General features: G+C 46.5%; 1 protein-coding gene and 1 long non-coding RNA gene across 3 annotated transcripts; one reads left to right on the forward strand and one right to left on the reverse strand.

Annotated features, from left to right (window-relative positions):
* Positions 1-1,018: 1,018 nt before the first annotated feature.
* Positions 1,019-18,173, reverse strand: LOC126513449 (uncharacterized). 2 transcript variants are annotated; one of them, XR_007595347.1, is made up of 7 exons: positions 18,120-18,173; positions 17,691-17,795; positions 16,038-16,159; positions 11,953-12,064; positions 7,087-7,152; positions 4,098-4,194; positions 1,019-2,371 (listed from the first exon to the last, which is right to left on the reverse strand). It is a non-coding gene; the product is annotated as an uncharacterized lncRNA (long non-coding RNA). The 2 variants fall into 2 exon arrangements; XR_007595348.1 differs by lacking the exon at positions 18,120-18,173 and adding an exon at positions 17,996-18,101.
* A 1,147-nt stretch (positions 18,174-19,320) lies between these two features.
* Hand2 (heart and neural crest derivatives expressed 2) lies at positions 19,321-22,034 on the forward strand. Its single transcript, XM_050161833.1, has 2 exons — positions 19,321-19,982; positions 21,315-22,034. The coding sequence occupies exons 1-2, from the start codon at positions 19,428-19,430 to the stop codon at positions 21,411-21,413; spliced, it is 654 nt and encodes a 217-aa protein (XP_050017790.1). The 5' UTR covers positions 19,321-19,427; the 3' UTR covers positions 21,414-22,034.
* The last annotated feature ends 4,929 nt before the right edge of the window (positions 22,035-26,963 follow it).

Here is a 26,963-nt window from a genome sequence, read left to right on the forward strand (position 1 = left end):
TGCCCACCATGGGAGTGAAAACGCTTCCTTTCTACACTCACAGATGCATCCCTGAGTAACATCCATAGGCCACTGATTTGGGAGAATAAGAACTTGACTGCACTGTTGAAATGATATTTTTTTCATGTGAAGAGCTTATAGACAAAGCAACCCAATAGGAAGAAATGCATCCCAAGAGCAGTCGTCTCTTGGAAGCCTGTTCTTTTCTGAAGAGGAAACAAAGGAGGATTGGATCTGGGGGAAAGAAGAAGTGGAGGGGGGAGCTGGGAGGAGTGAAGGGAAGGGATAGTATGGTTGGGAAGTATTGTATGAAAAAATAGTCTATTTTCAATTTTTTTTAAAAAAAATGAAAAACAGAATTTGTCTCAAAATTAAGATACGAGTTTAAGGAGCAGTTAAGATGCAGGTCAGCTGGAAGAGTACTTGCTGAAGCATGAAGAAAGCCCTCATTCCCATCAGCAGCGTGTGAAAGGGAACGCAGTGGCCGGACTCTAATCCAGTGCCCAGAAAGTAGAGGAAGGAAGGATCTGAACTCACAGCCATTCTTAGCTACCTAGGGAGCTCAAGGCCAGCGAAAGGGTTGGGAATGCAACTCAGTAGTGGAGCATTGCTTCGAAAGCACGAGGGCCAAGATTCGATCCCCAGAACCCAAAAAGAGAAACAAAGAGAAAGGAAAAAAGTGAAAATAAAATAGGACATAGTATACGTTAGGCTAACTGAAGCAGTTTTAGAAACTTCTAAGTCATCCTATTGGGGAAATTATTTAAATGAAATGCTCTCTAAATTGGCCTGAGGAGGTGGTGGCACAAGTCTTTAATCATAGGACTCAGGAGGCAGTGGCAAGCAGATCTCCGTGAGTTCAAGGCCAGCCTGGTCTACATGGTGGATTTCAGGGCAACCAAGGCTTTATAGAGACCCTGTCTCAAAAAAAAAAAAAAAAGAAAGAAAGAAAGAAAGAAAGAAAGAAAGAAAGAAAGAAAAGAAAAGAAAAGAAAAGAAAAAGAAAGAAAGGAGAAAAAAGAGAGACCCTCTAAATTAATACATCTTTATTCTGCCATTGTGTTGAATGGAATCTTTTCTCATAAGCTGTCTCTTAACGATTATCCACAGTGCTAAAATGAAGCCGACCTAACAGTCACCCAAGTCACCGGCACTTTTTCCAGCTCCCGATGGCCACCTGGGATTCATCTCAGTTCTCTGATTCTGTTTCAAATCAGCTGCTCAAAGATACTACTGCTGTCAGCAGGCCTTCTGATTTATTTAATCCTTCCCCAAAGCAGGTTCTGAAATTCTCACACTTTAACCCCTACTTGTTAAGCCAGCAGCTCCCTGCGCGGGTAGGTGTCTGCAGAGGGTTCCATGGCACCACAACAGCCTGGAGAGGGGAGATCCACCGTTTTGCCCTGCTGGCGTACTTGATCCCCTCCACACACCATCAACAAAGTCTTCAACGTGCTTCCCACTACTCCGCTCGGAACATAGGAACAAGCAGGCACACTGCAAATTAGTTGGAACTCAATATACGCTTCTACTTCACATCTGAACAATGCTCTCGTTTTGCTGCTTTAATCAGCAATGAGAACACCTGTTCTAACTCACCATGGCCCACTGCTGCAGTACCAACACCAGGAGGCTGAGGCGGAAGGATGGCAAGCTCCTGGCCAGCCTGAGATACGTAGTGAGTGAGACACTTTTTCACAAGAAAAAGAAAAACACTTACTGGATTTTTTTAAAAAAAAAAACAGTTTTAATACATTGTGTGCTCGGCTGGATAGGTGCCTGCAGCGGGTGCCACAGCGAACATGCGACCGTCTAAGGACAACCTTTCTGGAATCGGTTTTGTAGGCTCCAGGGACCAGCAACCTCAGCAGCAAGCGCTCTCTCCGACCAGATCAGTGCACCATGGGAACATAGATCCAAAATAGAATAAAAGAAGGAAATCTAATAAGTCAGAAATAGATAAGAATAACAAAAAACATTTAGAAATAGATTATGACAGAAGAGCCTAATGCAGTCTAGTTTCGTCTTCTAATGTATATAACCCGATCGGCTAATCGATTTTATGTTCTATGCAAAGCAGAGGTCCTGTCACAGCAGTAGCATCTTGTCTTTCCCTGGGTCTTGATTATTACAATCCTCAATAAATATCAGAGAGACATAAAATCACATGAGTTTGAAAAATGATCTAAGACTTTCTTAAGAATATAAACCTTGGTACTGGAGAGATGGCTCAGTGGTTAAGAGCACCGGTTGTTCTTCCAGAGGTCCTGAGTAATTCCCAGCAACCACATAGTACTTCACCACCACCTGTCATAAGATCTGGTGCCAACTTCTGGCCTGCAGGGATGCATGAGGGCAGAACATTGTGTACCTGTTAAATAAATAAATCTTTTAAAAATTAGAAATCTCATGATTGATTCACAATCCCATCTCTCCCCTAGTGTGGGTTCAGTTCTAGAAAGTATGGAATTGACCTCCTAGAAGATCCCCTGACCTTTTACTAGGCTTTGTGTGGTCATTTTAAGTTCTTGTGCAGTGGTAAAGAAAACCATAGAGATCCTTTTCTCCTTTACCGAGTTTCTCCAGTGCTGTCTTACGATATCACAGCTAGGATACTGAAAATTACACAGGTAGGTCTGCACTGTGTCCTTTGTGACGAGGATCCTTTCATTGTTCTTCTGCAGCCACACCCACTTCCCTTTCGCCTCCACTCTTCTTCGACGCTTGGTAAACACTAATCTTTCATCTGTTTCTCAAATTTTGTTATTTTAATATTATTACATAAATCTGTGTGGGGGAGATGGATCAGTGGTTAAAATGTGTGACTCACAAGCATGAGGAGTCAGACCCTCAGAACCCCCATAAATGACCCCCAGACTAAACTGGCTAGCAAGCCTAGCCACATCCAATAGCTCTGAGTTTGGCTAAGAGACCCTGACACAAAGCATGTGGTAGAAGAACAACCAAGGATGGTTCCTGACATCAACCACATACAAGTGCACAACAATGTACATTAACTTACACATCCATGCCACACTCAAATGAAAATGGAGAAAGAAGGAAGAATATTAAGTGGAACTTTGGGGCTTTTTTCACCCAGTCTAATTCTCTAAAGGTTCAGGTTTTGTACCTATCAATGATTTGCCACCTCTAATTGTTAAGTGGTATCTCATGGTATGACCCCATCATGCCTGATAGTTACTTAAGTGTCAGTAGAATGGCTAATAGTTTCTTTGCCCACTGAAGGACATCTGGGTGGTTTCCAGTTGCTGGCTATTGAGAATAAGGCTGCTATAAACATTCTGAATGATCTTAAGTATTTATTTATCTGGGATAAATGCTCAGAAGCATAACGTGAGTCCTGTAGTTGTCCATGTTTAGTTTTTTTAGAAACCACTGAACTAAACTATCTTCCAGAGGTAGCTTCATACTGAAGCTTCATAGCTTCAATCCCCGCTAGCATTGTATGGGCAATCCAGATTCTTTACATATTTGCTAATGCTCAGTATTGTTGTGGTTAATTTTTAGCCAAACCTAGAAATAGAATTTGGGGCAAAACTTTGCAAGAAGGGTTTAATATTAAGTTTGCCGTGTTCTGTTAACAGGAATTAGGCATGCATTTTTAACGTCAGCTCCCTTTATGTCAAACTCCACAAGCTAATAACAATGCATTTGGGCAAATTACTCAACAACTCTGAGCCCCAATTTCTCTGTATGACATCTGCTGCTCCATGCCAAGAACTATGTTAAAAGGATAATCGTGTAAAGAATGGGGGATATAATATGCGCTCAACAAGTGTGAATTCCTTTCCTCTACAGTTTGAGAGTGTGTTGTTTTGGCTCTGTTCTAGAGATTGAACCCAGAGTCTCATGCACACTCAACAAAGGCTACACCATTGACCTAACACTCTTCCGTATTTGAAGATATGAGGTGCATTCTTTTAGTTCATTCCCAGCATCTCTGGGAATCACCAGTTCCTTACAGTTTGATTGCTTTTTCTCCCTTCAGCTCAGCTGTTATTTTAAAAAAAAAAAATTAACAACACAAAACAGAATGGAATTATTTTCAAACTTTTTAACTCAGATTGTCTACTTACCGACTGTAAGGACTCAGGGGATTGCTCGGCATCTCAGGCAACACTAACGATGGCTGGTCTCCAACTCTGTCTTTGGAATAGATAGGATCTGACCTGCCTTAGAGAGTAAGAGATGGAGAGGGGAAATGAGAAATTGTGTGAATACTCCGTAAACATAAAAAAGAATGGTACCACCATGTGGAAATAGAAAAAGGCAAGAAACAGAAATTATATCCAGTGTACCTAAAGGTCTTGCTCACTCTGCCAGAGAACTTCAAGTTAGAGAAACAACAGGAAACATAATGACTGCTGAATATAGCATAATAGTGAACAAAGCAAGAAATACCATAACTATATTAGATAGTCCACTTGCATTTGCTTTACTACCACACTACTATTAAATATAGCCATGGCCACTAACATCCTCAGTGGGTCCTGTGTCGGCAGATGCTCTGGGCACGTAAGGTCTCACTTGAAAAGGGATGACCCCAAGACGGGCTACCAGTGGCTTCTTAAGAGCAGAGAGTGGGTGTGTTATCATCTGTCTGCCTCCATTATGTAGAAGGAGATTATACAATCCAAACTTTCATCATGAACAAAGGGCTTAAAGGATTCCTTCATGATGCTCCCCTGTAATACCGTGCAAAGAATGTGGGCAGAAACCATCTACAAAGGTTGGCAGAAGACTGCCACCTCCCAGTTAAGAGCTAAAGTCGGCCACAAGACAAGGCAGCAGCTCATCATCTCAGTCTAGCCATGTATTAAACAGACAAGACTGAAATTCACCCTAAAATACTTGTCTATTACCTGATTCTTCTCTATCTTAGTCCCTGTTTATTTTCTCCCTTTTTTTTTCTTTTTCTTTTTTTCGTTTTTGAGACAGGGTTTGTAGCTTTGGAGCCTGTCCTGGAACTAGCTCTTGTTGACCAGGCTGTCCTCGAACTGACAGAGATCTGCTGCTTTTGCCTCTCGAGTGCTGGGATAGAAGGCGTGAGCCACCACTGTCCGGCTCCTTTTTATTTTTGCATTGGGTTTATTATATATACTATATATTCATAAAATAGTGTAGTTATTTTTTCAAAAGAATATGCATAAAATTTATTATTGCAAAGATTTGAAAGAAAATAAATAAATAAGAAAAACATTCCCTGGAGCATTTTATTTTCTTAATGTGTTATTTTCCCCAGTTAGACCTTCATGTTAGGCACCAATAAAGCATTATAAGCTGGGCGGTGGTGGCGCACGCCTTTAATCCCAGCACTCAGGAGGCAGAGGCAGGCAGATCTCTGTGAGTTTGAGGCCAGCCTGGTCTAGAAGAGCTAGTTCCAGGACAGGAACCAAAAAGCTACAGAGAAACCCTGTCTTGAAAATAAAAAATAAATAAATAAATAAAAATAAAAAATAATAATAGAGCATTATAACACTGTTGAAGATAACACAAGGGTAGATTTCACAAGACCATCTATCTCCCTGTATCATCTCTTTCTTTCCCCCTTGTTAGAGACTACATCACCAGTCATATATGCTGGCCTTGAACTCATGTGGACCCTCTGGACTCAGCTTTATGAGTTGCTGGGATTGTAAGCATGCTCCATTACACCCAGTTGCTTTGTCTTTCTTGAACCTCTGAAGACACAAGAAACTATATTTCCTCCTCCCAGCTTGGGGGCTGGAAACCAAAGCAGGCCCCTCACAGAGAGCCTGTGAGGTTTGGGAACCACCCGCATCCTCATGCTCTATGACCGTCAGGAAAGGAGCCCTGGGAAGCCACTCATTGTAGAGTCAAGCCAAGGAAAATGGCTGATGTTTATTAAGCACTTAGCATATATATATACACATACCAGACCTCCAAAGAACTTCATCTGTGTTGTCACACTAATGTTCCTCATATAATGACTGAAATTCTTATCTGTGTTTTACAGATGGACACACTGAGGCAGACAATGGCTACCCCACAGTTGATGGCTGTTCTCAGGGTTCACACTATCCATAATAATAACCTATTCCCTGGACCCCGCTCTTAATCACAGTGTTCTACAGCACTGTGCTTGACATGTATAGCAAAAGCCTCACCAGGAATCGCTGAGATTTGTCTTTTAACAACAAAATGGATGTTTTAAGATAGGTTGCAGCCCAATTGTGATTTTGTTTCTCCCTGGGATCAAAATAATTGTCAGAATACATCACCGACCTTGACCTAAATATCAAAAGTAAATTGTAATCATATTTTCGTGAATTATTCTCACAAACAGATTTTGGGGAAAAAATAGCATCTTATCAATTCTTGAAACAAATGTTTTAAGTCCCTTCTAACACTAAGTGGAGCAAAGATAACGACATAAGAGAGTATATACAGCTTCTTATTTCTTCCACAATTTAAACTATTACGCTCTAGAAAGAGACAGTATATGACTCAGTTACTTCCAAGTATCAGAGGTATTGATGGGGGGAAACTTAAGACAGAAGAGCTGTGAAAACTTGTCAATCTTTAGTCGTCAATGCAGCTAAATTGGTGCCTTGTGATAGTAAGATGTCTAAGCAGAGAAAAGCCCAGGGAGTTGGAACATCCATCCCTTCCTCGTTCTGGAACTTTCTAGCTAAAATACAAGTAGAAGTGTGGGGGTAGGAAAAGAATTGGAAATGTCTGATGTCTGTGGAGAAGCACTTCTGAGGGAAGGTTCCTACCATGATTATATGTTCTTAGCCGTGCAAATGAAGGACTCGGGTTTCCCTCCTTCGATGCCCCCATTATAAATACCAAAGTCGTGATTTTAAATGCAGTCTAATTTACAAAGCCCAATCAACACCAGACAGACTTAAATGTTGCTTTGTTACTGGGACTATTTTCAGCTTTGATACCCCTCACAGCTATCTTGGCCCGTAGAAGTGGCATTAGACGAAATGTTAACAATCGTTACATCTAAAAAGAAAAAAATCAACAGCAAAACAACTAAGCAATTCAGTAGTCCAAGATGATGCATAAATTTTGTAATAAAGCAAAAATACTTACTTGATTAGATTCTGTAATGTGATTACTGACATCATCTTGACTTGAATAACACAAGATGCATAGAACCTAACAATGTTTGAGAGAGTAGAACGAATTACGAGGAATGTAAGAAGACAGCTTCCTTATTTATTTGTCCCTGATTAATAACAATTAAACGGCCGGCTTTCTTCCAGATAAAACTTTGTCACATTTTGCTCAGCAATTAGGAATTTATAGGAATCTTCTCACAGATATATTTTTAATCGGTACTTTATAACATGTAACGTACCGTGTATTGGGCAAGAAAGGATGGTGGTAGCCTACTTTAAAGGTCTATATTTCAACATAACGTGTAAAATCACAGTAAGCTAGCATTTGCATATATACAAGAATTTGCATGTATTTCCTTGATTGGATTTCTTCATCTACTGGGGGTGGACAATTTTAAAAACCACTGAATTGAAGAAAACAATAATCTTGGATTTACTCCTGTTTATGAACAAAAACATCTCATTCAAGCAAAATCTCTTTTTCATGTCTTACTTTTCTGTATCCTCCGGTCTTGTCTATTCTGCACAGCATTAAGCCATCACTTCAAAACTGTAGCTGAGAGAGCACTTGCTTATTTTTTCTGATTTCACATTTAACAGAATTTTTGTTTTTAGATGGATCACAAGCTATCTCTTGGGGGGAAGATGTTCTGATAGCTTCTGCAAAGGGTGAGCAGTCTGTCCAGTGGACTGTCTGTCTGTCACTCAGCAGGAATGAAGAATCCTGTTACCTACAAAAGTATTAGGAACGTGCGCCCAGCTGAAAGCATTTACCCAATTCCAATTGTTCGAAAGTCGAAAATACTAAGAAAGATACTGTTCCAGGAGCTACTGTTTAAAACAATGCAATCCCTGTTCAGAGTGAAATCTCAGTATTTAGAAATCTGAGTTAGTTTTTAAAATAATAACTGTATATCCAAAAAGGAATTCCAAAGAAGCATTCTTATGCCAAACACGTGTTTTTAATTTTAATAGCATTGGCTTACTTAATATGTAGACCCTAATAATTGTGCCTTACATGTTGATAGTTTTGAATATTATTTTTGGTTTAGTTTGCAAAAAGATTGCTGAACAATAATGTAGAAAATGCAGTATCTGACAGCATCAAATTGCTGTGGTTTATTGGAATTGCAAAATACTGTGGTTTAAAAAAATAGTTCTGTTGAAAACTAATAATTGAAAACTGCCCTGATTTTAAAGGAAATTAAGATAGCCATATCCTTATAGGATAATGTCAAATAGAAAGAAATCATGTTCCCATACAATCGTGTTTGTTGGCATTTATATGAGAATCATAATGCCTTGCAGTTATTTTCATAGTTGTTCACTTAAAGTGGGATTAACTTCAACATCTTCCTAATTATCTGAGATCACCCCATTGAAAGTGGTATGGTAAAAACATGTTAATGGTTACGACACTCTCACCATCTTAATACCAAACAGATTAACACACATGGAAGTAATGGTATAATTTGGACATGGGGTAATATGCCAGACCAATCTTATGGTGAAAAGAGAATTCTTATAAAATGGCACCCTTTCCAACTACTGCTTCCTATTCCTTGGGATATTACAGCGATCGGCTGCCTGGATACTGATGTAGGGAACGTGCATGGGTACACGTGCCTCTGAGGATTCAGATGCAGCAGTTCTTCCCTTTTGCTACTCCAGAATTTACGAAGGTATCAGTCCTAAGATTTGCTTTAGTTAAGACTGAGAGCCACAGTAGAAGATGAACTCTAACTAGGATCATAAACTGAAAAGGGGGGGGGGGAAACGTTTTTAATTGTGGGGGGAAAAAAAGATTGGTTATTGACCATAGTGACCATGAATTAAGTTTATGACCAACGAACAAAAACGGACTGCATCTTACACATTCTTAAATAATATAGTTTCTGTCAGTATGGACTCCAGAGTGTCAGACAAGTATTCTCTTCCTCAGCTTCCCCTGCTGGGAAAGCCGAATGGAAGGAAAATAGCCATCTGTCTGCAAAGTGACGTGAAGCCGTAGCTCCTCCAGTCACGCCCATCTTTCTTGAATCCACAGAAAAGGCAAACTGCATCCAAGACTGTGCTATTTAATAATCCTTGTTGCACATGATAAACATCAGAATGGAGCATCAAATCTCGGGTGCAGGTGTCTCCCTGTCAGGTCAGGGATGGAAGTATGGGACAGCGCCTTCCAGTTCCAGCCGGCCTCGAAAAGGGGGCGTGCAGAGACTTAAATCATGTTGTTTCCACTTATGCAGGGAGAATCCATAAAAAGAGATTTATTATTGTATTTTCTGTTTGAAACGTAATATTTGCTATTTTTCTCCTCCAAAAGTGCTCCTCAGTATAGAGCAGAGTAAATATTACAATTTCGTTAAACAGCAGCCAAGATTTAATTGTCTGTGAAATATAAGGCTTAGGAACTGACTTAACTACTGTTCTGCTGACACAAACGAGGCTCCCAGCACCAAGGGAAGGCTACCCCAGAAAGAAAGAAAAGTGAGCTAGACTCCCCCAACCACATGTGTGGAAAAGCCTGTCCTAGGACAGGAGTTTGGTTCTTCCGGCAGATTTAAAGTAACTGTGTACAAAAAGTCAAGCAGAAACAGCTATGGCAAAGACAGCAAAACATGCTAACAGTTTACCAGCAAGGAAGCCGAGAGAAATCCAGAACCACTAGCCCGTACTGTAGAAAAGTTAGGAGAGAAGGGGAGAGAAGCTGGGGACAGAAAGGAAGCTGAAGACACAGCCCTGGCTTCCGTGTGTGGATTCTACGTTTTATTATTGTCGCATATATTTCGGTGGCTCAACCAGGAACCTGGAAAGTCACGGTTTACCCCCACTCTGCGCGCCCTTTGCACAGGGGTCTAGGCTAGGGCTCGGGCAAGCCCTAGCTGGATCACCCCTGTTCGCGCCGCCCCCGCCTCTCCCAACAGTGGCTCCCGGGTCGCTTCCTCCAACCACTCGGGGTGCAGAGAAGTCAGCTGGACCGCAGCGAATTTGCCCCGGTGGCACCAGAGGCACAAGCCCAAGCCCGTAATTGCAAAGCAAACAAGGTTGAAATGTTGGATTCGCCTCCATCGTGACAAGATCTACGCTTTTGCCGCCAATTTGTTTGTGCAGCTCTATTTCAGGGCACTTGATTGAGGAAATGTTGAAAATAGCGGTGAGGGTTTCCCTAATGAGACCGGGTTGGGGGGAGGTAGGGGGAGCGGTGGCCTTCCCTCGGCACCAGGGGCTCTGAGGTGAGCAAGAGAGGCAGCGCGGTTAACCCCTTCCTGCCCGCATTGGGCGAAAAGTTCTCGGAGACGCCTCGGGGAAGGTGCTGGCCCACGGTTCCCAGCAGCGACCTCTCCTAACCTGAACGTTGTGAATTCGTCTCCCCTTACCCTCCCCAGAGAGGGACTTTGAGATCGACCCAGAATTTGGCTAGAATGGATGGGGAAAGAACCCAGGACTCAGTTCAGGCCTGTACCCCAGGAGGTCAATAAGTCGGTGGTAGCCCCCGCCGCCCCAGGTTCCCCTGCCCCGGGGCCGCGGCAGGTCCTTGAGCGGTGAGAACAGCAGCGATCTCCCAAGAAACCAGGTTTTGTGCTGCTGGAGACCAACGAGGCAGGATGCAGCGAGTGGACAGACCAGACGCCCTGAGTTAGGCCGCACCGGAAGGGCGCACTTGGCCCGCTGACGCCCAAGGCTGTCGCGCTGGATTTGGGGGGCAGCTAGATCCAGAGGGGAATTTAAAATAAAAATAAATAAATAAAAATTAGAAAAAAAATAAAGTAAACGAAGGGGCGGAAGAAAATAGGTGAATGATTACTGAGCGCAGCCTGATATCAAACAACACTCTTGAGGGCGCCTTGATCTTTTTAATCTCGCTCACAACCCCCGGGTCTGTTTCATTTCCACCACTGTTTCAATGAAGTGAGAAGCTAAGGTACTAACCGAGGTGGTGGAGTGTGAAGGCCGCCTTGGCTACCTCCAACTCTTGAGTTTGGGGTACTTGGAATGGGTACCAGAGAAGCCGAGCCAAGTTGGCCCTGCTGCCTGCAAGCCGGACTGATCTGGAAGACACTTTCCCCAGTGCCCCCAAAGGCTTGAGATTGAAGGTCTTGTTCCTTCATAAATGGCTTCCAAGTCGCTTACCGGCTCTAATAGCCTTCAACGTAAAATAAAACAACCTGATTGCAATTAGAACGTCCGGGTTTCCCTAAATCGCCTGCCCACCAGTTGTTGGGGCATCTTTTTGTGCAAAGCATTAGTTGCGGTTTTTTTTTTTTTTTTCAAGGATAGGAGAAGTGAACACTGTGTGCACAGAGAACAGCAAGGGTGTATGCGCTTCCCCACCAGAAAGAAGTTCAGAGAAGGGGACTGGGGGGCTTGACTTGGGTGCGGAAGGAAAATCTGTAATCAGAAGGCCTCCTGCTGTGTTGGAAGAACTCTGGAAGGACTTAGAGGCAATGGTCAAGTGGGGTTTCTTTGCTTGCTTGGGAAGGTGGGCCTTTTGTCAAAGAGGTTGGCGAGTCAAAAGGTGCCAGACCCACACTTGGCAACGACGTGAGCGTCTGTCTACCGCCAGCATACATCTCACACTCTCCTTGTAACTCGGAGAATGTCAGGCTGAACCAGTCCTGAGCCAAAATTCCATCCTGGTGTTAGATTGAAAACCGGGTTGGAATTTGGTAGTTTGGGAAGTTGGGAGTCTTCGACCAGCTTTGTAGCCTCTCTCGAAGGGAACTGTGAAGGGCAGAGACAGTAAGATGACACTAGGGGCGCTCTCACCAGAGAACCTGCCGGCTTGAGCCCTTGAGTGTCTGCTCTTTTCCCTGGGGTCTAATCTGAGCTGTACCTTGGCCAATCTGAAGTTTCTTTCTGAAGTCACACTCTTCTGTAGATGGCAAGAGGGAAAACCCCAGGAAGTGAAGAAGGCTGGTTTCGTTGTTCTTGCTCGAGAATGCCTTCTGTCAGCAAAATAAAAAAATTAAAATAAAAAAAAGCACCAGTCACACGGGCTTCCTGAAGTATCCAAATGCATTCTCAACGGAATTCTGCTTTTCCTGTATGCAAATAACGGCCTCGTTTGAAGTTGGATGCTTTGCAAGAAAAATGCAGTTCCACTTTTTCATTCCTTGAGTTTGGGGCCTGTGTTGACTTAAATGGGCACTCACACAAGTATGAAAAAAAAAGAGAAAAGAAAACCATTCTCTTTGGAAAAATGGAACAAAGTAGCGCTTCTCCAATCAGAGTGCAGATACATAAATCGGTAACAACAAATTTGCCTCCTAGTGCTGCGCATTTCCAGCAAGCATCCTGACTTCTCTGTTTATATTATGACTTTGCTGCCTGCAATTATTTTTATTTTAATTTTCTGTCACTTTAACAGAAACCAGACCCTTTCCTTTTAATGTTTTGTACACAACATGTTCATTTTGATAAGATGTTCTTTCCTATCCTCTTTTGGTTTGCCTTTCCTTGTTTAGAGTTCTATATCAGAAGTTTCTAATATTTCTGCCTCTTTTTTTTAAGAATTTGTCCCTGTCTTGCTTTATTTGTTTGTGTGAAATTTAGTTTGAAAGGAGATCAGAGAGAGCAGGAGGGGTTTGTAATAAGAGAATGACCGAATGACCTAAAGGCTGATTATCTATCATTAACTGGAGACTCGGTGTACCCAAATTACCAGGAAGACCTCAGTCTGCCGGATCCTTACCCGGCCAGAAAGGCAACCGTGGAATGCACACACTGAAAAAGACCCATGACATTGCAAGTGAGGACATTGCTTAAACATAGTTTTCTTGGAGGAATTCTCCTTCAAAACTCAGCTCGAGCTGAAGGAATAAATCACTAAGTCATAATATGTCATGTACAGGTAAAAAAAATCGGTACTCAAATACTAACTTTCGAGTTTTTTGCAACTGACTTTCTCGTATTGTTTCATTAGAACCAAAATTGCAGGTAATTGTCTAAGCGCCAGAGAATACTGAAAAATCAAGACAAGCTGCTTTTGATCTGCTCAACCCCGGGCTTGTAAAAATCGAAGTTTGCCATTAATATTGACAATAAAAGTGTTTCTTTTTGTTAACCTGAAACCTAACCATCCTGGCTCAAGTCCCTTCCTTGTCTATAAGCAAAGACTGCAGAAGAATGCAGAAAGAACTTGTAAGGAGCTGTCAGAGCTAAAGCAATCCATCTATGTGCTTCTGCAAGTGAAGCCACATTGTGGAGACTTCCCTCAAGTGCCCCCAGTATGGCACTTAGGACTGGGAAGAAACAGGACTCGGGTCATAAGTAAATTCTCCAGCTCCACAAATGATGCATCAGAAGCCCCACGTGTTACACAGCCATTTCATTCCTATTTTATTCTGGACCCCAGACTGGATGGCATGCTAGCTTAAATCCATTGCTGGCGAGTTCAGAGAGTGGGAATGCAAAATCACATTCACATTCTCATCAGAATCCTAAATGGTTTCTTTACAGCTCAGAGGGAACAAAAAGAATTCTTTTTATCTTTCATTTTTATTTTATTATCCTGTTGTTTTTATTGTGTTTCTTTTTTTATTTGTTAAGTGCTGGGAGTGTAAGCCAGGGTCTACTTCTCAAATATTTATCCAGCCCTGAAATATTTCTATGTGTATGCAGTTCTTAGAGTATGTTGTATAAATCCTGATGGATGTATTGTCTTGTAACACTTTTATTCTAAGCCCAGGATTTTACTACAAAGCGGCAAAGGTCAGATTTATCATACTTCTTGAGACTACTATAACAACTCGTAGGTTAAATATAATATTATTATATGTAATACTATCTTTTGCAATGCCTATTCACAGCACGTTTTATGTTGCCTTGAACCTGAATGAGTTATTTTTAATTTACAGATACCTGTCAAAGTACCAAATCCTTCTTCATCAATGAGAACTCTCCTCAGTAGCAATCATCTCATTAATGCAAGAACGCAGTCATGGGTTATTGAAGAAAATGGAAGATCTACTCCCGGTCATAATGGACAGTAGGATTTTCCATAGAGAACTTAAGGATAAACTAGTGCCTCGTTTTTTCCAGGAGTCTCAGGTTCAGTGACAAGGGCACGTAATGTATAAGCCCCAACACTTCTGCTGCGGAGGGGGGTAAGTTATGGGAGAAGAAAGAGAAGGAAATAGGAGGAGGAAGGAGAAGAAAAAAATAAGGGGAGAAATGTCTAGGCACTTAGCAAGTCCTGGCTAGGCACACTTGAACTAAAGAGTTCATTTTTTTTTTTTAAATCAACCTCTCCATAGTCATCCCTGCCTTTGAACCAGCCCCTCCCTCCTCCATCTGCAACAGATCTGTTTTGAATGGAGAACTAAGAGGAAGAGGGTCTACTCCCCAAATGCCCCACCCTCCCCAAAAATTCAAGAAGAAATTGTTCTGAAGAAACGAAAGCCACATAAGAGTCAAGGGCACCTTCTCCTGCCCTTTGCTTTTTTGAAGCAGACTTAAGAGTTCAAACGCCAGGATTCCCTACTTTGTGGTTGCCTACTTTGAAACATTGTTGCCATGCCTGTATACAACCACCACAAAAGGAAAAGACAAAAGCCCTATCAGAGGGCGACCTTTGCTGCCACTCAGCTGGGAGGCCTTGTTCTGGATGTCCTAAAACACGGAGGAACTAAGTGGCTAACAACTAATGTGACAGAGTGCCCCCCAATAGAAAAAAGGCCTGCAGGGCAATGAGAGTGTATAAGAAACAGTGTCTTTGGAGCAGGTGAGGCAGAGCTTGCATCTTCAAGAAGATTCCTTTTCCTGACACCTTCTCTGGACTTGGTACTCCTTTTGGGGTTCTTAGCCTGTTCTGGAGTTCACCGTGTTATAGATAGTTAAAGGAATATTCATGATCAATTCTCTGCTACTTTCATTAGGAAAGGAAGGTAAGAAGAGGTCTGAAAGATGATGAAGGGAATTGAGCCATAATTCCTGTAAATATAAAATGTGTGTTTATGACCTTCTGGCCTGGTTCTTCTCAGAGCCAGTTTATTTTGAGTATTCCTGAGCAAAGCACAAGATACAAAACTGTCCTTGCCTTTGAAATAATAAATACCTCGAAAAGATCTGAATTTCCCCTAAAAAGAGACTGAAGTTTAAAAAAATATTTGGCTTAAACAGAGCTTAAAAGAAATATCTCACCGGGGCAAAATGCTTGCAAGGGGGGGGGGTCCCCAGCCTTTTGCTTGCTCTTTGATTTCTTTTTCAGAGAAGGAAAGTGCTAGCAAAAGAAAAGAGACACGTGACATAGGCGCAAAACAAATGTTTGCAACCAGCCCTGCTTGTTTGGCTGAAAGAAGAAGTACTGTGAACCACTTTGGATACACTATCAGCGGCAGGGAAGTCTATGGACAAGGAATCTCCACCACTACCCTGGACCTGGGCTGCCTTCCTGTGATGATGTACAGACCCAGGACCGCTCAGCCCTAAGTCTCCCAGGAGACAGATGACCCTCTGTAAGGTTCCTCCTGGGCACCCAGAATGGCCCACAGCCACCATCATCACAGTTCCCTGGTCTTTGGGCATTCGAAATGTGTACCCTGAGGGAGTAGTTCTCCAGAGGCCTTAATAGTACAGCCCAAGAGTGAAGGAGCAGGCTGATATCTAAGCTGGCAACTCTACACCTGCCTTCTCAGCCCACCTTCTCCCTGGTCACCAGTGCCAGCTTCTCCACCACATCAATCTGTTACTTATCTCAGGACCACCCCTGCGTGGTAGTAGGCCACATAAAATGGGGACAAACTTAACACAGCATCTTAGCTTGGTAGTTTTGCAAAGCAGCAAGCTAACCCCGCATCCTAAGCTTCCTGAGTAAAACGGGTCCAAAGATGCTAAAATGAAAAGGCGAACAGACCTATTAAGGACACCACTCAGTTAGAGCCAGCCAGCTACTACGAGGGAGAAACCACCAAAACTTACCCATTTGTCCCCTCTCTCCAGCTCCCTCCAGACTGCCTTTCTGACGCTCTTGTCTCTGCATGCGGGTTTCTGAGATACACGAAGCTTCAGCCCCCTGGTTTGTAGCTTAGCCGATAATGGTGCTGTCGGTGCAGAAAGATGGTCAGATTAGCCTCTTTTATGGCCCCTTTTCTGCCCCCATGCTATCCACTTCTTTTATCACTTGTGAGGATGCTATCTGGAGCCAGGCTTCTTGTTGTTATTGGTTTGAATTTAAAAAGCATGAAGGGGGGCTAAAAGTAGCAAGTTCTGATCCCTAGATTCCAGGGCCACTGGGAGACAGACAGCTTATCCATCCTTAGCCCTATCTTTCTCTGGATTCTTCTTCTATCTCCCAAGCCTCTAAAAGTCGCTTTCCTAAGGCAGCCAACAAACTCACTTGCTTAATTTTTTCTTTTATCCTTGCTGGCCACGGCATAATCATCTTACTTGGTCTACCTGCTCTTAAGGCCTACATGTTTTTATAAACAGACTTTTTTTTAAAGTGTATCACATGTCAGAGGATTGAACTCCTAGTATTTACTGGTTCAGGGTACCCTCCTGGTGAAAATGTAAACAGAATCCGCCACCACACTACCCCTATTCTTTCCTTGAAGAAATGGTTCTCTTGAAAACTCTCACTGTACCCCCCCCCCAACTACAGACCCACCCAAGTTGGGTCATTATTTTATCCTGCTACCAAACACAATCCTCTGGGCTGGTTAGCAAGACGGGTTCTAGCTATTTCCCATCCAGGATTTGTTCTCTGTCTTAGGACACTGCTGGGAGCTGAAAAGGAAAACTGGCCCTATGGACAGAAGATAGGCCCCAGTCTCTGAGTTCTCTCCTTCTCTGCCACCTCGCTCCATATATTCATATTTTAAAACTCTCAGTGAGACTACCACAATGCAGTAGCCAGCAGGATCTCAGTCGGGGAGCCCATGGGAGCAACCAGTTGGGCCCTCTCCAATTCCTGTCAACCTGGCCTTCCAGACCGAACCATAGCCAGCCAGGGGCATGAAAAGGACTGCCCATGCGGAATCCTTAGGCTGGGTTCTCTTTGATGACTGGAACCAGACTGCCCCTGCTTCCAAAGAACGATGCCCAAGTTGGAGTCACTGGTGTGCCTTCTGCCTGGCTACTTAGTTCTCACGGCCGGCCAGCCCTAAACTTGATCGAAATTACAGCCTACGGGCATCTGCTGCACACCCTGTTGCACACCGACCTCCGTCAGGCGAGTGAGCGGAAGGAATCTTCACACAGGCTTGGCCTCTCCAGGCATCCGAGGCCAAGGCCACAGGGTGATTTCAGCTTCTTCCACTGACCGCCTCCACCCGTGCTGCTGGGGGTCTGCCTGGGTGCCCCGCGGCCGGCTCACTTACAAGTATAGAGATCCATTTTCCGTTCTAATGTGTTCAAGATCGCCAAGGCAAGCAGTCTAAACATCCACGAGCCTTCCTCCCTGCCTGCCTCTTAAACAGCCGTTTAATGGCTCCCCTCCGATAACTAAACCAGGTTTCCACAGATGCCCGCTTTTATGGGGGAGGCAGGAATGCAGAGATATATTTATATGTTTGTTCATAAAAGCTAGAAAATAAGCTTCGAACACGCTGTAAAAACTATTCAGTTACTTACCAAACAGGCTAGTTAAACCAGCGGAACACGGGTACTCGCCACACCACAGATTCGAGAAATCGAGGTGCCCCACTCTGAAAACCTCCAAAGTCTGTCTTGGGGTTGCTGCACCAGAAGAGTATGCAAATGAGTGCATCTACAAACCAAAGTTCCCAGCCACCATCTCTGCAAATTGTCACTAGAACCCGAGTCATCCAAATCAATTCCTAAACAAAAGAGCCACTGAAACTTTTCCAGCATCTGCGGGGTCAAAAGAGCGCTGGGTACCAGCCTGGTCAAAGAGAGTCGGCTGCTCCCAACTGCACCTTAATGGGGATCCGTACCGCCGCCACCAGACTCTTGTCGCCACCACACCGCCCCCCCCCCATCACTTCAGCGGCACAAAACTACAGGAAGCTGCCTGCTCGGTTTTGTGCCTCAGTTACCTACCTCCTCCCCCCCAAAAAAATACTTGACAAATGCATTATCTGCGTTCCTTCTTCCCTTCACCCCAACCCCCGTAACCAGAAAAGAAAGTGAAATAACACTGTACCTGGTTTGAGATTCTTCAATATTGGGGGGGGGGGGTTAATAGTGAAGCATCTGTTAAACACTTGAATTAACCTATGGCTGATAAAAAGTTTTTTTTAACCCTGCCCCCCCCGTTTTAATTATCTTAAAGTTAAGAGTGGACAGCCAATCCTAGAAGAGGACCTCAGCAATTAGCAACGTGAACATCAAAAAGTTTTATTGCGGAGTGTGCGAGGCGCCGCCCCCGCCGCCCCGGGATTGGCGTGAGGAGCCTCTGACGACATATATTAACCCGAGCGGCCCTAAAGATGTAGCTGTACATGGAGATCTTGCTGGGAAAATCGGCTTCCTCCCTTCATCGAGTCCAGCCCAGAAGAACCGCCGCCGCCACCCGGGAGCTCCTACAGCCACTGTGCACACCCCTCCGAGAGCCCAGTCGCCGCTTCTCAGCTCCAAGGCGCCTTCGGGGGCCCCAAATTCCTGTCGCGAGAGGAGAGGATCTTAGAAAATGGATGCGCTGAGACCTCTCTGCAAAGCCTCCGAGAGAGCCTGAGAGGAGCGAGGACAGACACGTTACTCGCAGCTTTTAAAAACAAATCACACTCAAGGACCAAAACAACCAAAAAATTTATTAAAACAATAAGCGCCCAAGAACCCAGAACGGGCTGGTGGGGGAGGGGAAGGGGCGGGAAGAGGAGGGTCGCACCGAGGTAACTCCACGCTGAGCGGCGACCCCGCAGCCTCCCGGCACAGCCGGGCCGGCTCCTCCAGTCCCGGCTCGGACTCTCCCCGGATTCCAGGTCAGCTTCGGAGTCAGGAGTCCCGTGCCCCGGCAACTGCGGGACAGCCTCGCGGGAGCCGGCCGGCACTTTTGCATGAGCACCGGAGCGCTCTGTCTAGACGCTGCAGCCGGGAAAGCGGGAGCCGGCGCGCGGGCTGTAGAGCCGGGCAGGCAGCGGCGGCGGGCAGGGGCGCACCGTGCCGGGACCAGCTCGCCGCGCCCCATGGGGAGCCGGCGGCCGCGGCGCAGCTGAGGCGGGCCCGGCGGGCCAGGCGCGGGCCCCGGGCTGCAGCGGCCCCCTCTGCGGCTGCCGGGCCGGCCCGGGAGCCCGGGGGCTGGGGGGTGGGGGGTGGGGGAGGCCGCCGATCGTCGAGGCCGGGGCCCGGGCGGAGGGCGCGGCGGGTCTGCGCGCACGCTGGGGCGCGTGGAGGGCCACGGAAGGCGAGATGAGTCTGGTGGGGGGCTTTCCCCACCACCCCGTGGTGCACCATGAGGGTTATCCGTTCGCCGCCGCCGCCGCCGCCGCTGCCGCCGCCGCCGCCAGCCGCTGCAGCCACGAGGAGAACCCCTACTTCCATGGCTGGCTTATTGGCCACCCGGAGATGTCGCCCCCCGACTACAGCATGGCCCTGTCCTACAGCCCTGAGTATGCCAGCGGCGCCGCCGGCCTGGACCACTCCCATTATGGGGGAGTGCCGCCTGGTGCGGGGCCTCCGGGCCTGGGGGGGCCGCGCCCGGTGAAGCGCCGAGGCACCGCCAACCGCAAGGAGCGGCGCAGGACTCAGAGCATCAACAGCGCCTTCGCCGAGCTGCGGGAGTGCATCCCCAACGTGCCTGCCGACACCAAACTCTCCAAAATCAAGACACTGCGCCTGGCCACCAGCTACATCGCCTACCTCATGGATCTGCTGGCCAAGGACGACCAGAACGGCGAGGCGGAGGCCTTCAAGGCGGAGATCAAGAAGACCGACGTGAAAGAGGAAAAGAGGAAGAAAGAGCTGGTCTGTACTGGGGCACGGGGCGGTGAGGGGCTCGGGGTTCATGGGACCGCTGTTCGGGTCTTCCTAGTAAAGTTAAGAAATTGCACACCTCATTCTTTGGATGCGCTGTGCGCCAGTTTGTTTTCACCAGGTTGTGGTGGGGATGGATTTCTGCAAAAGGTGGGAAGACTGGGGGATGTCAGCGGCCGGACGAGAAAGTTTTAGACGCTCGCTCGGAGTTCCTGGTCTTACCTTGAGGTTCTCAAATCCTCTGGCCATTTAGAACCGGCCTCCTAAACTGTAGGGACTGACCCATCTCCCAATCGCACTGGCCGGGTCCCCTCATTCTGAGGCCATTAGAGCTATCTTTTGGTTCCAGTTCAAGCTTTCTTTTAAATATTTCTGTAATAAGTTGTCAATGATCTCTGGGTTCCAGTTATTTCACTATTGATCACATTCCCCACTCTAAAACGAAGGCTGCCTCTGGCTCCAACACTAAGAAAACGTTATGTTTATTCACACTGCTATGGCACGGGAGAGGTGACCGGTAAACATTAGGTACCTTTAACGTAAAAAAAAAAAACAAATGCTTTCTCTTTGATTGTAATGTTAAACCGTAATTTCCCAAGCGCTGGGCGTCACGAGTATTTCTTACTTTATTTGGATGCGCATTTTAAGAGTTAAAAAAAGGAGGCATTGTGGTCATTGTTATTAACACTAACACGAATTTATGCTAGACATCTAAAGTGTTCTCAGGTCCTTACCAACTGCCTGGAAATGGTGCTGGGGATAGGTCTACGGTCAGTTAGGAGGAACCTGGGAAACAATTCCATTTGTGGAGGTTTTCTCCTTTGTGGCTCCAAGCCCTCTGATTGCTGCGTAATGGAATGACCTTCCAAATAACCAGAGCTTTCAAGGGCCTTGAAGACGAACTGCAGAGGGCACAGAAACGTTGCTGCCTGGCGGGAGAGGCCCAGGCCAGAATGTGGGGTCGCTTTGAAAGTAGGATCGCTATTGAAAATGCAAGGCAGATTTAGCACCGGCCCCTGCCTCCTCTCCTTCACTAGCAGGCAAAGGGAAGATAAGACCCCGGACTTTCCTGTAAACGACTAGAAATCGGGCCGTTGTTTATAAACTTTCCACTGGGCCCTTGAGCATTGCGAGGGGAGGCCTTGGATGTAGCTAAAACACAGGAAACCTGCCTAACTTCTGCTGGAGCCGGTACCCGGAGTCGCCCCTTCTTAAGCTCTTGTACTTAAGCTGTGTCCTCCAGCCTGGGAAGGGCTAAGGTAACGGGCACCAGGTATCCTCCCTGAACGTCTCTTTCCATTTCTCTCCCCTCTTTCTGTTTAGAACGAAATCTTGAAAAGCACAGTGAGCAGCAACGATAAGAAAACCAAAGGCCGGACAGGCTGGCCGCAGCACGTCTGGGCCCTCGAACTCAAGCAGTGAGAAGAAAGAGAGCTGGGGAGCTCCGGGCCGAGGTGCCAGATGCAGACCCAGGACTCTCCGCAAGCCCTCGGACTCCCTTCTGAGGACTTCTAGCAGTTGGATAATCCGGTTTATTTATGTGCAATTTCCTTCCCCCATTTTTGCCCCCCCCCTTTGAGGCATCCGCTCCCCAACTCCCTCTCCAAAAAAAGAGTGGATATTTGAAGAAAAGCATTCCATATTTTAATATGAAGAGGACACTCCCGTGTGGTAAGGGACCCCGTCCTTCTGTGTGTGAATGTTCCCTCTTGGCTGTGTAGACACCAGCGTTGTCCCCTCCCCCACGCACCCAACTCCTTCCAGATAAAGAAGTGGACACTAGTGCATATGTGAAGTGTATCTTTAATCCTCGGCCTTTGGATATAAATATTCCTGGGGGTTAGAAAGTTTTATTTCTAAGCAGAAAGCAGGGCCGCCACCATGTGTGTTGCGGGTCGGCCACCGAGTGCTGTCATTGCAAATGTCCTCGTTCCCCATTCGAAGATGTTTCCACCAGCTCCTTGTTTTGTGCACTTCTGTCCTCTAAAACTAAGTGGAATTTAATTAATATTGAAGGTGTAAACGTTGTGAGTATTCAATAAACCACTGTGTGTTTTTTTTTACAAAAAAAAAAAAACCTAATCTTTATATGGGTGATACCTCAAAAGAATTTTGAAAACAAAGCTGTTATCCTTGTTTTCATAGTATTTAAAATATTCAGAAGTAAACTAAATTATCGTAATTGCCTCCAACTTTATTTGAAAGAGTCAGTGGTTCTAATCAATCAATGTGACCTGAGGCTTCCTACATGAAGGAGCGCATATTAAAGTGAAGTGTCCCGGTGAAAAGCCTGACCAAAGGCCTGGGCTTCCATCCAGTGGTATCTCTTTTCTTCTTCCCGAGCCTCTCGGGAGACTTTGGGCGGTCTTTAGGAGTGCCTGGCTGGGAGAAGGGTCTGTGCTTGGTGCGGAAGGTGGAAGGGTGCCCTTGTTTTATAGGCATCAATCGGAAGCCCCGTGCCTGGCGCTTCGTTTTGTGTTTGGGGAGCGTGTTTTTTCTGTGGAGGAGGTGTGAGGAGTATCCCCGGCCTTATTACAGGCACAGGAAATAGTCTGGGGCGTTTAGTTCAAAATATAGGGCTTTCATCCAAGGTTTTTTTTTTTTTTTTTAAGACAGAGAAAAAAGGAGAGGAGGGGGTTTTGCTTGCCGTCCAGATCGGAAGATTCTCATCTGCGTGGTGGCGATGGGGGAGGGGAGTCTTTTGAAAAAGAGTCTATGATTAGGTAACAAGGAATTTTACGTCAAGTAAGAAATCGCGAACAAGACCACAGATTTAAAGGGGGGCGAGAGGTTGGGTTAGATTTACAAGGAGCTACAGGGAACTCAATATTAACTGCTCGGTGTCTGAAGTCTTCGGTGCTGCAGCCAGAGCAAGTGGCGACCTCCCCTTGTCTAAAAGCGGTCGGGAACTTCACCCAGTCCCGGTCTTTGCTGTGTCCGGGTCCTGTACCCCAGAAGAAAGTCCCTGCGGCCTGCTTTTCCCAGCGAGGGCTTGGTTAGATAGAGCTCTTAGCTCTAGAAATCAAAGAAACTAGAGAACTATTAAGAAGGGGCTTTATGGGGGTGGAGAACTGGGGAGGAGGGGAAGGATTTTGGGGAGGAAGGAAGATGAAAAGTATTAAACCGGTTTGTTTCATGAAACTCATGTATATAAATTCGGTGCTGTAGAGCCTTGCCAAAGGGTCTCCGTCTTTAGCCATCCCTGCGGTAATGTTCACACCTTGCCTTTGCGCACGGACCTTTGAGCGTTCCCACGGCTCTCTGACCGGGGGTGGTCTGCAGTTAGCCTGACCAGACCGTCGTGGGTGAGGGTGGGGGGCGGGTTGAGTGGTGTTTCGGACTTCTGCGGATGGCTGACAACACAAGGGGCGAAGGGTTAGAACAACTAGGCCAAAGCGATCTGAACTTTCTCCCCTTAGGTCAGCCGGCACTGGGCCGACCTGGTGGGCGAGGGGCTGTGTTTACAGACACTTGCCTTTGTTTATAAGGGGGGGGGGGATAGCCCAGGTTTTCTGTAGCTCTTGACTGTTTGCCCAAGCGGCTCTTTCCTTTTGCCTGCAAAGGTCTATTGCATCTTTACTTTTAACAGCTCAGAAGGAAGATTACAGGTTCTAGAGGTAGAAGAAGGGGCGCTAAGAGAGTTGCCTGTGAAGGGACTGGTGGTGGTTTAAAGGCATTTCTTATCTTCACCATGAGCCTGGGCTTGGGCCTGCTTGGGGCTTCTCTTTGGGCCTTAATGCACTCTGGGTTTATTCAGGCTTTCTGTTTTACTAAAAACCAGCACAGGGAAGTAAAAGAGCCTGGTGTGCTGTCCTGGTGTTACTGTTTCACTAATCCTCTCTTTAGATGGCCACCCTAGGTACCCACCCCCTTTGACTATCCAAGGCCACTGAGCTGCAGGGCCTTCTCTCACTCCAGCCTGCCAGTACTAGGCCCTGACACCGAATCCCACGCTACTATTTCAACCTGCCAGGAAATCCCAGCAGGCTAGAAATCCAGCTGCCTTAATACTTCAGCCAGCAGAAAGCCCTGGGTGCTCCAGCACCTCAGTTGAGCAACCCCTCTAGCGAGCCACAGTCCTAAACTAGGAGGACACTTCAACCTCCAGAACACAGATTATTCCTTCCCTCAGTCCCGAATCTCAATTGTTCCCAGCATCCCTAGCCGCCCAATAAACCTGCCTTGCCTTGTCAGACCCTGATGAAGCGATGAAGTGAGCAGGATTTCTGCTGTACTTCCCATGCTTTTCTCGGTCTACAAAACGTCTCTTTTTCTCCTTTGTTTAAAAGCAGTAGAGGGCAAAGACCCCAAGCTCCTGCTTGTGGGACGGGCTAAAAGGCCTCTGTTTTAATTGCTCTGATAATGTGCTTGCTGCCATTTTGTTAAGAGCAATCACTCCTGCAGCGAATTCACAAGCGTTCTAGACAGACCGGAGCCGACAAAAATGTAGGATTTGACGTTAAAAGCTAAATGGGAAGCTGGGGTGCGGAAGGTGAATTGATGGTCGATCTGGCTGTCAGGGTTTGGCCCCAGACCTCCGTGCACTACGAAAGCCTGATAACCCTGGAGCGTCTGCAAGCACCCTGGAGCGTCTGCCAGCAAGCTAGGGATCTCTCTCTCTCTCTCTCTCTCTCTCTCTCTCTCTCTCTCTCTCTCTCTCTCTCTCTCTCTCTCTCTCTCTCTCTCTCTCTCTCTCTCTCTCTCTCTCTCTCTCTCTCTCTCTCTCTCTCTCTTTCAGTCTCAGAGTGGACCTCAGTATTCTTCTCAGCTCAGTCTTTCAGGACTTTCGAGAGGAGCATTAACAGCAGCTTCCAGAGCTCGGGTAACAAATGAGAGCTAGGTCACTGGGCGTGGAGGGACTTTCCCTGCCTCCTCCGCCCCAGGGCCACACTAAGGAAGTAGGGAGTCAGGGAGCTCTGGTTAGGCCCGTTGGTTGCAGTATTTTCGTTGTGGGCCTCAGATCTTAGGCCGCCTTTCTGGGTTGTAAAAGGCTTTTGATTTCACCCATGAAAATGGATGCAGCAGTGTCGTGAATGAAGACACTCTTGGGGACCCTCCGAAAATGGGTCTGCCTGAATCCCACGTGGACCGGTGGCCCAGTCCCCGCCCCTCACCTGTGGCCCTGCTGGCTGCTGCCCCAAAGCTAGAATCTCAGAACTAGCGTCCAGCAATGTCAAAGTAGGTGGAGAGAGGCAGGGGGCAGTTAAGGATTTCAGATTTTGCAGAAGTGTGGAAATTGAGAACGATTTCAAATGCAAAACTACAAACTACAGGAGGCGGGGGCTTTGGGATTCCTCTTGAGAGACTTTGAGGGGGAGAACCTGGGCCAGGTATGAGGGCCTGAAGTGTGTCCAAAAGGACAGCAAACTGTAAAAGATGCCACAAAAGTCTGGACTTGCATCTGAACAGAGGGTCTCCAAACCGCAGGGATCGGCTCCATTATCCCTGTGTCTTTAAACCTGTGCTATTTCTAAAGTCGTTTGCACAGATAGTGGGTTTCTCTTCGATTACCGCTTGACATGTGCCTTGTTTCTCCCTGTGCGTGAACTATGTCTACGTACTCGGAGTTGGAAGAAAAGGTTGGCCAGTGGATGCAAAACGGAGTTGGTTTTAGAAGGAAGTTTGTGGTGGCATAAGCCCCATAGACTCTGAATCTGGGCCCTGGCCGCTACCCATCCAGTCACGCTGTCTTAACTTGGGAGAACCGGTGCCTCTCAAAGTCAAATCCTCCGTCCCAGATCTTCGCACGAGGAGAGGGCGCTAACGAGTCTTCCGAACACGCGAGAATTCTCTCCAGTCCAGTCCCCCAGCTTTTGGATCTCTAGGACAGAAAGAAAAATCTCAGGAACCGCCCTCAGACTGGGGTTCAGAAATCGGAGACCCCCACAGCCTAAAAGGTTCGCGACGATGCATGAATTGCTGTTGTGGAGATTATGGGGGGGGGGGGCATTAGGTATTTTTAACTGTTTAAAAGAGGAAGAAGGGGGCCCGCTCCAAAAGAGGAAACCAATCCCACGTTTCCGGGGGCCGGACAGTTCTAAAAGCACCGCCTCACCACCCAGCCGGTGTGCTACAGTGCACAGTAACTGTCTGCCCCAGTTCTAATTAGCCTAAGACGGCTGAGCTGCTTTGGCCGGCAGGCCTTCTAGAAGTTAACGCAACAGAATCTCGGACTCCTGCGCAGTTCTAAACTTCTTCCCGGGTTCTCAACGTTCCACCCTATCCAGGCCGGTTCTTCATCCAGGAGCGTGAGCATCCAATCCCCTGCACACACATTCCCTCCAAATTTCTCCCGGCATTTCGGCCGCTTTGATGATCAGATGGTAGAGCCCTGATTACAAATTTATTCCCGGCCTCTCTGTCCGTCTTTATCTCTGCTATTAAGGACATCTGGGAGTGATTAGTGCCGCGCCTGCGCCCGGCCGCGCTCTCCTATCTCGCCACAGCGGGGCCCAGAGCCTCGCTGACGTCAGGGCAGACGGCTCGGAGCCATCCCAACAGAGCTGGGTGTAATCGGCTGCTGCGCGGCCAAGTTCTCCCGGGGCCAGGCAGGCAGCTGGAAAACTCCATCCGCCTGCGCGAAGAGACCTTCTAAATATATATATATTTTTTTAGCCTAGAACACTTTTTTGTTTTCCTTGTTTGGGGTGAGAATGGGCCAGTTGGCGATGCTTACTTGAAACCTTCCAACCCTGTCCGTCATGAGCATTCTTTAGTAAAAGCCTTCTTCGATTGGTCCCTACCAACCTTAGCTCTTGGGTTACCCCTGAGCCAAGCGCTGCTTCCCTTCTCGAGCAGAGTCAGGAAAGTAACGGCAGTGCAAAACGAAGACTCACATGGATGCGAGAGGGACCCCCAAGAAACTTCTTAGAGATAGCTAGTGCCCCGCCCACGGCCCCTGCCTGAGCTATAGTCCCTAGGACCAAATGATGGAAATTTAAGCCTAAGGAAGGGGACGATCTGGCAAAAGTT

The sequence above is a fragment of the Alexandromys fortis genome, unplaced genomic scaffold, assembly GCF_014885135.2.
Source record: "Alexandromys fortis isolate MF-2015 unplaced genomic scaffold, M_Fortis_MF-2015_v1.1 scaffold_137, whole genome shotgun sequence".
NCBI lineage: Eukaryota > Metazoa > Chordata > Mammalia > Rodentia > Cricetidae > Alexandromys > Alexandromys fortis.

What these genes read in the sequence shown, in the direction of transcription:
- Hand2 (XM_050161833.1), top strand. Translation starts at nt 19,428, where the DNA reads ATGAGTCTGGTGGGGGGCTTTCCCCACCACCCCGTGGTGCACCATGAG. An exon ending in AAAAGAGGAAGAAAGAGCTG is followed by an intron (nt 19,983 to 21,314) that starts GTCTGTACTGGG and finishes CTTTCTGTTTAG; the next exon opens with AACGAAATCTTGAAAAGCAC.